At 38.5% G+C, this 16,540-nt stretch overlaps 1 protein-coding gene across 1 annotated transcript in view; it reads right to left on the bottom strand.

Annotated features, from left to right (window-relative positions):
- Positions 1 to 16,540, bottom strand: part of LOC137008828 (collagen alpha-1(XXIV) chain-like) — a 98,150-nt gene that overhangs the window by 40,381 nt on the left and 41,229 nt on the right. The window contains exons 15-21 of the mRNA XM_067370545.1: positions 8,105 to 8,158; positions 7,975 to 8,019; positions 7,305 to 7,358; positions 6,972 to 7,025; positions 3,165 to 3,218; positions 577 to 630; positions 288 to 341 (exon numbers count right to left, since the gene is read on the bottom strand). Coding sequence (XP_067226646.1) covers positions 288 to 341; positions 577 to 630; positions 3,165 to 3,218; positions 6,972 to 7,025; positions 7,305 to 7,358; positions 7,975 to 8,019; positions 8,105 to 8,158 — 369 coding nt within the window. The remainder of the gene's footprint in view (positions 1 to 287; positions 342 to 576; positions 631 to 3,164; positions 3,219 to 6,971; positions 7,026 to 7,304; positions 7,359 to 7,974; positions 8,020 to 8,104; positions 8,159 to 16,540) is intronic.

The following is a 16,540-nucleotide window of genomic DNA, read 5'->3' as shown; positions in this document are numbered from 1 at the left end:
ATAGATAGATAGATAGATAGATAGATAGATAGATAGATAGATAGATAGATAGATAGATAGATAGATAGATAGATAGATAGATAGATAGATAGATAGATAGATAGATAGATAGACGGATGAAAGAACGAAAAGACAGACAGATGGATGGATGGATGGATGGATGGATGGATGGATGGATGGATGGATGGATGGATGGACGGACAGACGGACAAACAAACAAACAAACAAACAGACAGACAGATGAACAGACGGACAGATAGGAATGAGATATGAGATGAACACTTTACCTCTGTTCCTTTTGGCCCTGGTGGTCCCTGGGGTCCCCGGGCTCCTTGAACACCCTAAACACACACATACACAGATGTCTCTCATTCAAGGACTCAGATACATACTGGGCAAGAGTAACAAATGAACTCTAGTGAGCGACATCATGAGAAACTACACTTTAAAGCGAGGTTCAATAGAAGGCAGCACAAGATTGATGCCCACCTTTTGGATCAAACAGGCATCTGGGCAAACAGATATCTATGTTTTGGTAGAACAAACATCAAGATTTCCACAGAAAGTTTTCTCTACCTTTGGTCCCGGGGGGCCGTTCGGTCCTGGTGCACCAATGTCTCCTGGGAAACCCTAAAAACATGGGCATAAACACATTAAAATGCATTATGAGCTTCACCTTTTGTTCACCTCATAGATGATAAACAGCTGCCCTGTCTCTGTCATTTCAGCTCCGCCCACCTGTCATCAGCCCACACCCACTTGCTATAAATTAGGGTCAGGCAGGGTTTACTACCAATGTCCTGGTTTACAATCATAACTAGTATTTTCTGTAGTCTACTTATCTGAAAGAGTTCATTAAATGGTTTACTGACAATGCTGTCATGTTATTCAACAGAAATGCTCTCCATGGCAGTCAGAGGTTGTCATGGTAATGGCGACAGGGGAAGCTGGAGACCCGAATCCCATCCAAAGCAAAGTCCAGCATTTATTTGACAGTATAATTTACCATTCACTAGTTTACTACAGGAGATTCAGCAGCTCACATTCGAGCGCTTGGGTTTGAGAGGAATGCTGCGGCTCTGATGTTTTGCTCTCACAACATCCATTTAATACTGTTATATGAAAAAATACAAAAATAATTCAAGAAATACATAAAATGTATAATAATAATAATTATTATTTATTAAACAATTGAAATTATTAAAAATATTAATTTAACATTAAATCATAATTAGTTGTATTATCAAAAATAATTATACACTATTAATAATATTTTGAAAATAAATACTATTTTATAATTAAATCATGACTTAATTAAAGGATTATTATATTTATTAATTACATTTTTAAATTAGATAATTATTTGATATAATAATAATATAATAAAATATTAATTAAATAGTCAAATAAAACATACAATAATAATAATTTAATATAATAATAATAATTATTATTATTATTATTATTTATTTGTGCATCTAATGTTTTGCTAAAAACATTTTATTTCCCACCAAATACAGCAAGATATTAAATATCTAAAATTGTCTAGCAATAATAATAATAATTATTATTATTTTACATTATTAATAACATTTTGAAAAATAATATTTTACATTTAAATGATGACAAATAAAATATCAATAATAATAATGATAATAATAAGTATTATTATTACCATTATTTATTATTAAAGTTTCAATATTTCTCCAATATTGGTCAACCTGATTATGATTTGTACACAATTATTCCAGGAATGTGCATTATCAAAAGTAAATAATCAATTTTGATCCCGCTGATGATTTCAAACAAACAGCATTTTCCTTTCAAAAATGTTTTTTTCCCCTCAAAAATGAAATATTAAAAATGTATATAAAAAATAATACAGAAGTGCCGCAAGAGGGCAACTTACTAGTCTCCTAGCCAATATCAAATTAGCATGTGAGACGCTAAACTCTTGCGCTACTTAAATTTCATCCATTTGCCGCACACATGCTTCTGCGTTTACCACAAACATGTTTTGTATTAAAAAGAGATAAATCGTCTCCACCAAACAAAAGCTAACACATATAACAAGGAAGTAGACATGCCTTCCCAAAAAGACACAATTCAGGCTATTTATTGAAGATTATAAACAGCTCTAATGTGATTAATGTTCTGTTGTATTAAACTACGAAGGTTTTGACTGTAGGCATCTGATGGCCACATGCACCGAAGCCCTTCAAACACGATTAGATTATTACACACAACCAAACCAACATTCTTGCTCAGTTACTGACTTTTAAGTGGGTAAAACACAGGCAACTGCCATTGAGGCTAGCTGTGGTATTGTAAAAATTTGTTTTCTCTATAGGAAAATTGATTTTGAATAACAACTTAATAAATCGTTAAAGATAGCCTTACTGTGAGCTCAGAGGTTGTTAATGGATGGTTTGTGGTTTAGTTGAAGCCATCCGTTCGCATTATTTCAACTTATTTTTAAAATAATCATGTTTAACAGCTGAATTTGTAGAGAAAAACTACATTACCCATGATGCAAATTCCACCAATCAGAGTTGAGCTCTTTAGCTCCGCCCACTCACATGAAGCACTGTGAATGATGTAATCCAGTTTCGCTATGCTGTCAAAATACCTAAATATTTGTATTTACATCTTCATATTTTGCAATGAACTAAAAATATATTGTTTCTAATGATATAATCAACAACTTTAAACCTAACCTAACCTGTTTTTAATTTGATTATGTCATTCACAATGCTTCATGGGATTGTAGTTCTTTCCCTCACTAAAGTCGTTAAGTTCACAGTCTTGTACCTTTGTCTTTTGCCAGTTGAATTTGTGATTGATTTTCATTTCTATATTGCAGAACAATGTGAAAGTTTGATCACAGAATGAACCCGAAATAATGAGGAACATCAAGTGAAATTCTGGGTTCCCTTTCGTGGGAACATCGACGCTACATCCAATGACGCAATGGGAACCCATTGCGTCATTGGACGTAGCGTCTCGTTCCCTTACTCAGGGAAAAGGGGTTACACTCGCAACCCGAGACGTTTTGAAAATAAAATATGTCAAATTCAAACTGGACGTTTGTTTATTACTCGTTCCGGCAATTAAAGTCAAACCTTCAAACAATTCCGACAGGTTTCCCGAGTGATGGTTCTCACCTCAGGTCCTGGAGGCCCCGGAGGCCCTTGAGGTCCCGGTTCACCCGTTTTCCCCTTTCAGAGAGAGAACATAAACTATAAATATCACACAAATACATCACAAAATGATGTTCTTCCTCAGTATGTTTGTCTGATTTCCAGTACAAATATCTAAACATTCTTAAATCAAGATACATTAACTGGAGAAGTGAAATTACTTGTCTTTAAACTTTACTGAAAAAAAATCATCAAAATTAAGTGAGTTTACACTTAAATTAAGAAAAAATATCTGCCAGTGGGATAAAAAAAAAACTTAACTCTTTCACCACCATTGACGTAGTTTTCTGTAATTTATGAAGCAACGCTTCCCACCATTGACAGAATTTTCCATCAGTTATGACTACGCTTCTTCGCCATTGATGTAATTTTCCATCATTTATTAGACGACGCTTCTTCATCATTGACGGAATTTTTCATAATTTATGACAACGTTTCCCAACATTGATGGAATTTTCCATCAATTATGACAACGCTTCCCAACATTGATGGAATTTTCCATCAGTTATGACTACGCTTCTTTGCCATTGATGTAATTTTCCATCATTTATTAGACGACGCTTCTTCATCATTGACGGAATTTTCCATCAATTATGACAACGCTTCCCAACATTGATGGAATTTTCCATCAATTATGACGCTTCCCAACATTGATGGAATTTTCCGTCATTTATGACAACGCTTACCGCCATTGATGGAATTTTCCATCATTTATGACAACGCTTCCCGCCATTGATGGAATTTTCCATCATTTATGACAAAGCTTCCCAAAATTGATGGAATTTTCCATCATTTATGACAACGCTTCCCAAAATTGATGGAATTTTCCATCATTTATGACAACGCTTCTCTGCCATTGATGGAATTTTCCATCATTTATGACAAAGCTTCCCAAAATTGATGGAATTTTCCATCATTTATTAGACGACGCTTCTTCATCATTGACGGAATTTTCCATAATTTATGACAATGCTTCCCAAAATTGATGGAATTTTCCATCATTTATTAGACGACGCTTCTTCATCATTGACGGAATTTTCCATAATTTATGACAATGCTTCCCAACATTGATGAAATTTTCCATCATTTATTACAGAGCTTCCCAACATTGATGGAATTTTCCATCATTTATGACAACGCTTCCCAACATTGATGAAATTTTCCATAATTTCTGACAAGGCTTCTCTGCCATTGACGGAATTTTCCATAATTTATGACAACGCTTCTTCATCATTGACGGAATTTTCCATAATTTATGACAATGCTTCCCAACATTGATGAAATTTTCCATCATTTATTACAGAGCTTCCCAACATTGATGGAATTTTCCATCATTTATGACAACGCTTCCCAACATTGATGAAATTTTCCATAATTTCTGACAAGGCTTCTCTGCCATTGACGGAATTTTCCATCATTTATGACTACGCTTCTTTGCCATTGATGTAATTTTCCATCATTTATTAGACGACGCTTCTTCATCATTGACGGAATTTTTCATAATTTATGACAACGTTTCCCAACATTGATGGAATTTTCCATCAATTATGACAACGCTTCCCAACATTGATGGAATTTTCCATCAGTTATGACTACGCTTCTTTGCCATTGATGTAATTTTCCATCATTTATTAGACGACGCTTCTTCATCATTGACGGAATTTTCCATCAATTATGACAACGCTTCCCAACATTGATGGAATTTTCCATCAGTTATGACTACGCTTCTTTGCCATTGATGTAATTTTCCATCATTTATTAGACGACGCTTCTTCATCATTGACGGAATTTTTCATAATTTATGACAACGTTTCCCAACATTGATGGAATTTTCCATCAATTATGACGCTTCCCAACATTGATGGAATTTTCCGTCATTTATGACAACGCTTACCGCCATTGGTGGAATTTTCCATCATTTATGACAACGCTTCCCGCCATTGATGGAATTTTCCATCATTTATGACAAAGCTTCCCAAAATTGATGGAATTTTCCATCATTTATGACAACGCTTCCCAAAATTGATGGAATTTTCCATCATTTATGACAACGCTTCTCTGCCATTGATGGAATTTTCCATCATTTATGACAAAGCTTCCCAAAATTGATGGAATTTTCCATCATTTATTAGACGACGCTTCTTCATCATTGACGGAATTTTCCATAATTTATGACAATGCTTCCCAAAATTGATGGAATTTTCCATCATTTATTAGACGACGCTTCTTCATCATTGACGGAATTTTCCATAATTTATGACAATGCTTCCCAACATTGATGAAATTTTCCATCATTTATTACAGAGCTTCCCAACATTGATGGAATTTTCCATCATTTATGACAACGCTTCCCAACATTGATGAAATTTTCCATAATTTCTGACAAGGCTTCTCTGCCATTGACGGAATTTTCCATAATTTATGACAACGCTTCTTCATCATTGACGGAATTTTCCATAATTTATGACAATGCTTCCCAACATTGATGAAATTTTCCATCATTTATTACAGAGCTTCCCAACATTGATGGAATTTTCCATCATTTATGACAACGCTTCCCAACATTGATGAAATTTTCCATAATTTCTGACAAGGCTTCTCTGCCATTGACGGAATTTTCCATCATTTATGACAACGCTTCCCGCCATTGACGGAATATTCCATCATTTATGACAACGCTTCTTCATCATTGACGGAATTTTCCATAATTTATGACAATGCTTCCCAAAATTGATGGAATTTTCCATCATTTATTAGACGACGCTTCTTCATCATTGACGGAATTTTCCATAATTTATGACAATGCTTCCCAACATTGATGGAATTTTCCATCATTTATGACAACGCTTCCCAACATTGATGAAATTTTCCATCATTTATGACAACGCTTCCCAACATTGATGAAATTTTCCATCATTTATGACAAGGCTTCCCGCTATACACAATGCTACAACCAGTACTAACTCCTGACCTTACCCTACACCCTTTCCTTAACCAATAAAATTGGCTGCAGGGTGGCATTTGTGCTGAATAGAGTGCTAAAGAAAATGTCAGTTCAGGAGGTAAGCAAGAGGTAAGCTGACCGGACCCCGCCTGGACAACGGGACCTTTTTTAGTTGCACCCAGTGTCACTTCCCCCTTCCTGCCTTGCGAATCTCGAGTCTCAGGACGCCCTGTTGCTTAGAACAAAGCAATACACTCAAACATTCCCACGCAGCGTGGCTCACAGGGGATTCCCGCTTATATCTCAGTTAGAGGGGGACCCGGAGCTTCAAACCCTGGATGAGTTCGGCCACATCCAACTGTCACCGGCCTTGAGCCACAGAGCTCTCGATGATACTTTGATCGGCTTTATCTCACAAAATCCTTGAAGAAACCTCAATGTCTTGTTGGTCCCCTCGTACAGAAGAGCCCTGTGTTTCTGGCTCTGGAGTTATAGCCGGTCTAAGTTGGATCTTTGGGGGCCGATATCTTGTATTGGGCCGTACATACAGACAATGTTTAATTTTTTTTAAAAGGCATATTTACATTTTAATTTTGATAATGTTTTCAGAAAACAAGACTTAATATCTTCAGTCATTTTGCTTCTCCAGTAAATATATCTTGATTTAAGAATGTTTAGATATTTGTGCTGGAAAACAACACAGAAGGAACACTGAGGAAAAACTTGATTTATTTGCAGTTTAGTTCACTCTCTTGCAATGGCACTCAACAGAATGTCACAGAGCTTCATTTGTGTTTAACCAAGAGTAAGAACGCAGGTGATCTTACAATCGGTCCTGGTTTTCCACGTGGTCCTGGTGGGCCAGGGTTACCAGCCATTCCCTGGAAGAGCAACACAAACAAAACACAAAGTCTCCTCGCTGTCTGCATCAAACACCAAATCCATGGACAGAGAAAATATTCCCATACTTTTAGACCAGTGAATTCTCATTACTTCACCAGACGTTAATGATTACTTGATTTTCAAAACTTTTTAGTGTTTAAATGTCTTCGATAAGACCATCAGTAGACATTGTGGTGGTGGTCGATTTTTCAATTTCATGACCATGTAAACCCTGTTTATAGTTGAAAACATATTGTTATGACTCTCTTCACACTCACCTTATCGCCCTGATAACCATTTTCTCCTGGTTCACCCCTCAATCCAGGTTCACCCTAGATCATACAGCATCACAGATTATAGAAAACAGACGACACTCAAAATACACCGCCGATGTTAAACATATATGGAACAGAACACAACATGCCTGTACTGGATCTAATATACATACTATATACATCAGTCAAGAGTTTGCACACCTTTTTCCACTTGTTAGAATAATAGTGCAGTGATGAAAAGTCCAGGAATGATATCATGATGAAAACATGTGACTTAAATGAAAATCTACCTCATATTTGAGTCTTTATCTAGATTCCAGACAGTGTTGTTTTAGTACCACTGAGATAAAATTACATCTTATATCTTATACTTTTTGTCATGTCTATTTGATGCTTTTCTCATTTAACACAATAATGACTTTTTTTTATTTGATTTCGATTAATTGTTCAGTAAACACGACGTAATATCTTCAGTCATTTTGCTTCTCCAGTAAATGCATCTTGATTTATGAATGTTTAGATACAGTATTTGCACCGGACAAGACAAAAATACTGAAGAAGAAAATCACTTTTTGCAGTGTATGACGCATCACAAAGATCATGCATATAACTTCAAAGGAATTAACCTTATAAGTACACATGTTCGCTGCAATAATAGAAATATTTAAATCACCTTATCACCTTTCATTCCCGGCGGCCCCACCCCTCCGCCGAGGCCCTGCCAATGAGAGAACAAGATCTTCAGTGTCCAGCCAATGAGGTTACAGATCACACTGCTTGAGCCGTAACTGACGGGCTGTTACCTGAGGTCCCACAATGCCAGGAAACCCACGGGGTCCCTCGGGCCCAGGATCGCCCTGCAAGAGCAGAGAAATAGATCAGCATTCGGTCGACATTTCTTCTATGCTTTACTTTAGTGGATGATTCCTCATAAATTCACTGATTTGTGAAGACATTCTCACCCAGCTACCATCAAGACATTCATCTGCCATTTCACAAACAACATTTTTCAAACTGACAAAAACTCAAAGTCCTAAATCCATGTTATCCTGTGATTTAACTCTCACATGCACATGCAATTTCCCCTAAGAGAACAGAATTAAGCAGGTTCCCACTGAGGTAAATGTGCTTTTATGGTCACACGAGATTAGGACAGAAGGTCAAGGGAAAGATTTAATGTATGCTATCTTGCAGGAGGAACATTTTTCTTTTACAAGCACATTCTTTGGGAAAAGGTGGCACGAAAGGCATCACAGCAGCGTAACTGTAACTACAACCCCAATTCTGGAAAAGTTGGGATGTTTTTTAAATTTGAATGAAAGTAAAACTAAAAGACTTTCAAATCACATGAGCCAATATTTTATTCACAATAGAACATAGATAACATAACAAATGTTTAAAGGGAGACATTTAAAAGTTAATGAGCTAATTTCAAATTTAATGCCTGCTACAGGTCTCAAAAAAGTTGGCACGGGGCTGAAAAAGCAGGAAATGTTGAAAAGATTCAGCTGGGAGAACATCTAGCAACTAATTAAGTTAATTGATATCAGGTCTGTAACATGATTAGCTATAAAAGGGATGACTTAGAGAGGCAGAGTCTCTCAGAAGTAAAGATGGGCAGAGTTGTGAAAGAGTGCGTAAAAAGATTGTGGAATACTTTAAAAACAAAGTTCCTCAACGTTGCAAAGGCTTTGGAAATCTCATCTTCAGTGCATAACATCATCAAAAGATTCAGAGAGACTGGAGAAATCTGCGTAAGGGACAAGGCCAAAGACCTTTATTGGATGCCCGTGGTCTTCAGGCCCTCAGACGACACTGATTGTGTCAATGACTGTGGCAGGGGGGGCGTGGTTCAGCGGAGTCTGCAGCGGGAGAGAGAGGGAGGAGACGCGCGGTGTCCATCTTTCCTCCCGGGTTTCGGCACCAGTGTAACAATGTTCGTAGGTAAGGAGGAAAGAGGACAGGGTCGGCAGGTGACTACTGGCTGTTTTATTGACACCAAAATAATAAAGTCACAAAAACAGCGTGCAAACAGGCACAAAACAATCAACTTAATCGTCAGACTTTCACTCCATCAAACAGACATCCAGGAGTGGGGAAACAGCCAGTAGTCCTTCTCTCTCTCGCAGGCTCATGTTTCTCCTGGCGTTAAATACTCTCTCCACGCCAATAACTGAAACAAGAGACAGGTGTTTAATATTTGCGTCTAATCCACTCAGACACCGCGCGTCTCCTCCCTCTCTCTCCCGCTTCAGACTCCGCTGAACCACGCCCCCCCTGCCACAATGACATCACTAAATGGGCCCAGGAATACTTCCAGAAACCGCTGTCGGTAAACACAATCCGCCGCGCCATCTGCAGATGCCAACTAAACCACTATCGGTAAACACAATCCGCCGTGCCATCTGCAGATGCCAACTAAACCACTGTCGGTAAACACAATCCGCCGTGCCATCTGCAGATGCCAACTAAACCACTGTCGGTAAACACAATCCGCCGCGCCATCTGCAGATGCCAACTAAACCACTATCGGTAAACACAATCCGCCGCTCCATCTGCAGATGCCAACTAAACCGCTGTCATTAAACACAATCCGCCGTGCCATCTGCAGATGCCAACTAAACCACTGTCAGTAAACACAATCCGCCGTGCCATCTGCAGATGCCAACTAAACCACTGTCGTTAAACACAATCCGCCGCGCCATCTGCAGATGCCAACTAAACCACTATCGGTAAACACAATCCGCCGCGCCATCTGCAGATGCCAACTAAACCACTATCGGTAAACACAATCCGCCGTGCCATCTGCAGATGCCAACTAAATCACTGTCTGTAAACACAATCCGCCGTGCCATCTGCAGATGCCAACTAAACCACTGTCATTAAACACAATCCGCCGTGCCATCTGCAGATGCCAACTAAATCACTGTCTGTAAACACAATCCGCCGTGCCATCTGCAGATGCCAACTAAACCGCTGTCATTAAACACAATCCGCCGTGCCATCTGCAGATGCCAACTAAGCCACTGTCGGTAAACACAATCCGCCGCGCCATCTGCAGATGCCAACTAAACCACTATCGGTAAACACAATCCGCCGCGCCATCTGCAGATGCCAACTAAACCACTATCGGTAAACACAATCCGCCGTGCCATCTGCAGATGCCAACTAAACCACTATCGGTAAACACAATCCGCCGTGCCATCTGCAGATGCCAACTAAGCCACTGTCGGTAAACACAATCCGCCGCGCCATCTGCAGATGCCAACTAAACCACTATCGGTAAACACAATCCGCCGCTCCATCTGCAGATGCCAACTAAACCGCTGTCATTAAACACAATCCGCCGTGCCATCTGCAGATGCCAACTAAACCACTGTCGTTAAACACAATCCGCCGTGCCATCTGCAGATGCCAACTAAACCGCTGTCGGTAAACACAATCCGCCGCTACATCTGCAGATGCCAACTAAACCACTGTCAGTAAACACAATCCGCCGCTCCATCTGCAGATGCCAACTAAACCACTGTCGGTAAACACAATCCGCCGCGCCATCTGCAGATGCCAACTAAACCACTGTCGGTAAACACAATCCGCCGCGCCATCTGCAGATGCCAACTAAACCACTGTCGGTAAACACAATCCGCCGTGCCATCTGGAGATGCCAACTAAACCGCTGTCGTTAAACACAATCCGCCGCTACATCTGCAGATGCCAACTAAACCACTGTCAGTAAACACAATCCGCCGCTCCATCTGCAGATGCCAACTAAACCACTGTCGGTAAACACAATCCGCCGCGCCATCTGCAGATGCCAACTAAACCACTGTCGGTAAACACAATCCGCCGCTCCATCTGCAGATGCCAACTAAACCGCTGTCGTTAAACACAATCCGCCGTGCCATCTGCAGATGCCAACTAAACCACTGTCGGTAAACACAATCCGCCGCTCCATCTGCAGATGCCAACTAAACCACTGTCGGTAAACACAATCCGCCGCGCCATCTGCAGATGCCAACTAAACCACTGTCGGTAAACACAATCCGCCGCTCCATCTGCAGATGCCAACTAAACCGCTGTCGTTAAACACAATCCGCCGTGCCATCTGCAGATGCCAACTAAACCACTGTCGGTAAACACAATCCGCCGTGCCATCTACAGATGCCAACTAAACCGCTGTCGGTAAACACAATCCGCCGTGCCATCTGCAGATGCCAACTAAACCACTGTCGGTAAACACAATCCGCCGCTCCATCTGCAGATGCCAACTAAACCACTGTCGGTAAACACAATCCGCCGTGCCATCTGCAGATGCCAACTAAACCGCTGTCGGTAAACACAATCCGCCGTGCCATCTGCAGATGCCAACTAAACCACTGTCATGCAAAAAGGAAGCCATAAGTGAACATGGTCCAGAAGCCCCGTCGTGTCCTGTAAGCCAAGGCTCCTTTAAAATGGATTGTTATGGACATAATTTAGAAATAAAAGGTATTTTTCCTACCCTGATTTTAACCCTCTGTTTTAAGGGGCATGTCTGCTGTGAGACTTCATTATAAACGCCCACTGCTGTGATTGGCTGACATCTTTGCAACACACTCAAAGTGTTGCATTACATTTAGATCTATGGCATTATATTTAGATCGTGGCATGAAAGGTTGCAGTGATGAACATTGTAGTCGGTCACAGACATGTTGTTGAGCTCATGAAAGCAGTGATCTCGTCAATTTCTGCACACTAATGAATGCTTTCATCATAACTAACAGTGCAAACGTTCTCAATTCACCAGTAGACTCTCCTCTGTTTGGCGTTTGTTTTAAACAGGTGATTCTCCAGAGGTTGGAGATTTAGCCGCTCGATGTTAACCTTTCCCGCTTGTTGTGACTAACTAACCTGTGCCACTCCCACACCAGTCAAAGTAGGCAGAGCAACTTTTCTCTATTTACATATATGACGAGACGCACACAGGCGAGTGTCATAATTTCCCACAAAAGCCATTGTCCGGATACCATAGTGAGTTACAGTTTACCTTTAACAATATAACTTTCAAATATATTTTCTGGTCATATTTGTATATTAAAATGCATCAAAATCACTTCTAGATACAGCGCCTGTGGTCTGAGCTCAACTTTTTTAACAATGCTGTTGTGAAGGCAACACAATAATAGAGCAGGTCCTGTAGAGCGGGATATTGTTTGTGGGGCTGTTTCTCATTAAGGGCGTTTGGGGGGCCCATCAGACACAAATTCACTCCAGCAGCACAATAAACCGCACTTATGTCTGGTCTGATTCATGGGAACCATTTCACCTTGAGTCTACAGGAAAAATGCACAAACATCTAAGAGATTGAGTCAAAGCTGAGGAGTTGTCTGCACAGTTTCTAGTGTTTTACACACAAATATGAAGCAGAACAACACTGATAATAATCATAAATGTTTCTTGAGCAGCAAATCTTTCTAAAGGATCATGTGACACTGAAGACTGGAGTAATGATGCAGAAAATTCAGCATTGATCGCATGATATAAATTACTATTTACTATATATTCACATAGAAAACAGCTATTTAAATTGGAAAAATATTTAACTATTTCTACTGTATTTTTGATCAAATAAATGCAGCCTTGAGCAGAAGAGACTTTCAAAAACTAAAAACTAAACACTTTTGACCAGTACAACATGTGTGAATGACAAATAAAATAACATAGGCTACTAAAGGAGACATTAGCATCATTTCAAGCATCAAGACTACTAACAGAACTATACCACCATGGTATTACCATAGTACATGTGCAAAAAACATGGTAATGCCTTTGTTTATTTAGTGTGAAGGAGCTTTAATTGACATGTGGCTTGAAGGAGATCTGCTCATCTGGAGCTGAAAGAGGCCTTAATGGATCCACAGAGCACAAACAGATCATATACGTGCCATAAAAAAGCTTTTATGTCTGCCGCACATGATAAAAACATGACAGAAGAAAGAAAAGGTGGTGAAATATGGCTTATTAGCTATTCCAATGCCTGCAGAAAATCTCTACTGAGGGAATATGAGATGCAAAACAGGGCAAGATGATTCATGATCTTTAGATAAGCAAGTTCATAAAAAAATGACATATACTTGCATTCAAAAGTTTGGGGTTGGTGGTTTTGACCAAGGCTGTGTCTATTTAATCAAATCTACTATAGCATCACCCTTTTGCAGCCTTTATTTTGTCTCTATTTCATTTGCTTCCCATTTCAGCGCGTCCGACTCAGACATATCAGAGCAGGAATCAACATGATCCCGTTCAACAGATCATTTCATTGCACAAAACTGATTTTCATGGCTCTAAAACACACATCACATCCTCTCATCATGAGGACGAGACAGCCGACAGATACAGGAACAACAGTGAAGGCATGATGAAAACGCATCAGGAACCTGCAACATCCCGCTCTAAATCTTCCCGCCTGACATCCCGACTGCAGAGAAACGTGTCTGACATCTCTGTCCGCTGCTTTACGAGACTCGGGAGCTTTGGCCAACCTCTGACATGTGTGTTTTAAAGCCGGAACGACCAGAGTCCTCCTCGACGGTTAGAGACTGCCTACTGAACATGACATGTACAATGATTCGCTGTTTTAACTCATGAATCAGACCTGCGGGAGCCGAACACATGGCAGCAATCAGACGCGGAAACACACATAACGAATGAAGGAAGAGAGATAAAGAGGAATGTAAGAGTGAATTAACAAGGTTATTATCGTTAACTCAAACTGAAACCATCATGTTCGTTACTGGAAATAAAATAAATGTTAACTGAAACGCAATCAAATATATAGGCTTATTAAAAAATGAACGTATTTTACGTAAAAGCAACCATTTTTATTTTTAATTAGTTCTATTTGATTTACTAAAATAACTAAAAGTAACACTGAAATACAAATCAATACAAACTATATAGGTATGTAAAAAATAACTAATAAAAATTACATAAAATGAAAACTGAAAATACAGAATAAAATCTAATTCAAAATATTATATTATATATATATAAATCATTAGATAAATGTTGAAATATTTATATAAATGATTAAATACATAATTAAATTGTTAATAAAACATAAAAATAATCAAAGTAATTGTGAAATCACCAAGCAAATTAATACATTCTATTACATTTTATTTATTTGTATTTCATTTTAGCATTTGTTTGCACATTATTTTTGTATTGCGTTTTCGTTTAAGCAATGAACTTAAACATTTTATTTCAGCTAGTTGTCGAAGCAACATTTTTCATTTTAATTTAGTTTAACTTGATGTAGTAATATAAAAATTGAAATAAAATTAATAAATGCTGCTATATACACTTTAAAAATCAATAAGTAATAAAAAGACAAAAACACAACAAAATTTAAAGTTAAAAAAATAAAAAAATGAAACGAACTAAAATGAAAACAAAGATTTAAGGCCCTGTTTCCACCTGGTATTAAGAGAGCACAAGTAGAGGAGGGAGACATATATCCCTATACACCTGGTGTTTTAATCTGTCTCTTTTGTCCACTTCTGTCCTGATTTTTTCAATGTTTCCAAACTTTTGACCTGTACTGTATAAACTCTAATAGCACATGAATAATGTCTGTAAGCAATGTTATCTTTGTCCTGAACTCCTGCTAACAAACGCTGACGTTGAGTGACTGTGATCTCAGGTGCTTCTGTCTCTTTCATCTCTCCTAAAATCCAGCATTTTATCTTCTCGTCCTTAAGTGTTCTGTCGCTGAACGGACGCCAGGACACACAAAGTATTATTAATATCCTCTTGGCAGGAGCTGTCGGCGGGACCGAACTCTGTACAGTAGCAGAACACGCTGCTGAAAACCAACCAAAAGACCTCAGAAAAACCTGATAACAACTTTACAACAGGTTATGAATCTGACTGGATATTCAAGAGGTTTTATTATTAATATCAATGCTGAAAACAGTTGCGCAGCTTAATATTTTTGTTGAAAACGTGATACATTCAGGATTCTTTGATGAATAGAAAGTTCAAAAGCATTTATTTGAAATAGAAAACATTATAATCGAGGTTACAAAAGAGTAAGCGCAATTATAATAGTGGTCTATTGAGGTTTGGTGCTGCAGAGCGCTGGTCATTTTTCTTCCAAGCAAAAATCAAATCTATTGAGATGGTCTTTTTCAAACGAATGGCAAAATTAAAGGTACATTAAACTACATTAAACTTCTTTTTTCCAGGTTTTAGATGAGATTACAAAAGAACACCAAATAAACAACTGATATAAGAATCCATATGCAAAGGGATGTTTACAGTTTAGACAAGTTGCAATACCGAACAGAACCACATGGAGATTCCAAAAAATCCCTAAACCAACCGCCTTGACATGACAGTACACGGATCCATTCAGAATTACGAAACACATGACAAATCCAAACAATATCCTGAATGTGTGTAGAAACACAGAAATGCATCTGTATATAAATACAGTGTGCGATCAGCGCGTTGAGAGTGCACATACATGGTTTGTTTGAGCATCAATATAACAGACTCACGGACATCAGAGCAATCATCTTAACCTTGATTATAATCCTCATCCATCAAAAATTTACTAGCGAGACATTGGTTTGCTTTATCCAGCTGAGAAACGTAGTTTGCATATCATCCGGCCATACAGCGATGGCATGATACATATACTTTATTTCAGTTGACATTAATGTAATTTCTAGTAGCAAATATGTTATGTCTCGCATGCACATAAATCCCTGTTGTAAGTGTTGTGCTATTCAAAGTAGGGATATATTGGTCAATAATTAGTTTCGGCCGATAAAAGCCGATATTTTCACTGTCGGCCATAAGCTGATTATTTAAAAACAGGCGATGATCAGGGAAAACTATATTTTATCAATCAATAGGGAGCGGAAAAATGTGTCAGACTCATTTTCTTCACACACAGTATGCATCTTTTGTTAAATTTAGGGGCTGTCAAAGTTAACGCCACAAAAAGCAGGCTATGTTTGATATTTGTAGCACCTCCCATCCAATAATCGCAAAAAGTTTCAAAAATGTTGAAAGATACAGTACAACTTTAAAAATGTATTTTTGGCATTTTTGGATGCCATTGGGAAAGGTCTGTGAGCCGGGACTCAAACTGAAGCACAATGGTGCTGTATGTCGGTGCTGCCCACGAGGCTATCGGCACCGACTTATACAGTACCAGTTATCCAGTGTTAAAATAAATAGCAGTTGAA

This window comes from Chanodichthys erythropterus, chromosome 20 (genome assembly GCF_024489055.1).
Source record: "Chanodichthys erythropterus isolate Z2021 chromosome 20, ASM2448905v1, whole genome shotgun sequence".
In the NCBI taxonomy this organism is placed as follows: domain Eukaryota; kingdom Metazoa; phylum Chordata; class Actinopteri; order Cypriniformes; family Xenocyprididae; genus Chanodichthys; species Chanodichthys erythropterus.
The sequence above is the reverse complement of the archived record's forward strand: the minus strand, read 5'-3'. Positions and strand labels throughout refer to the sequence as shown.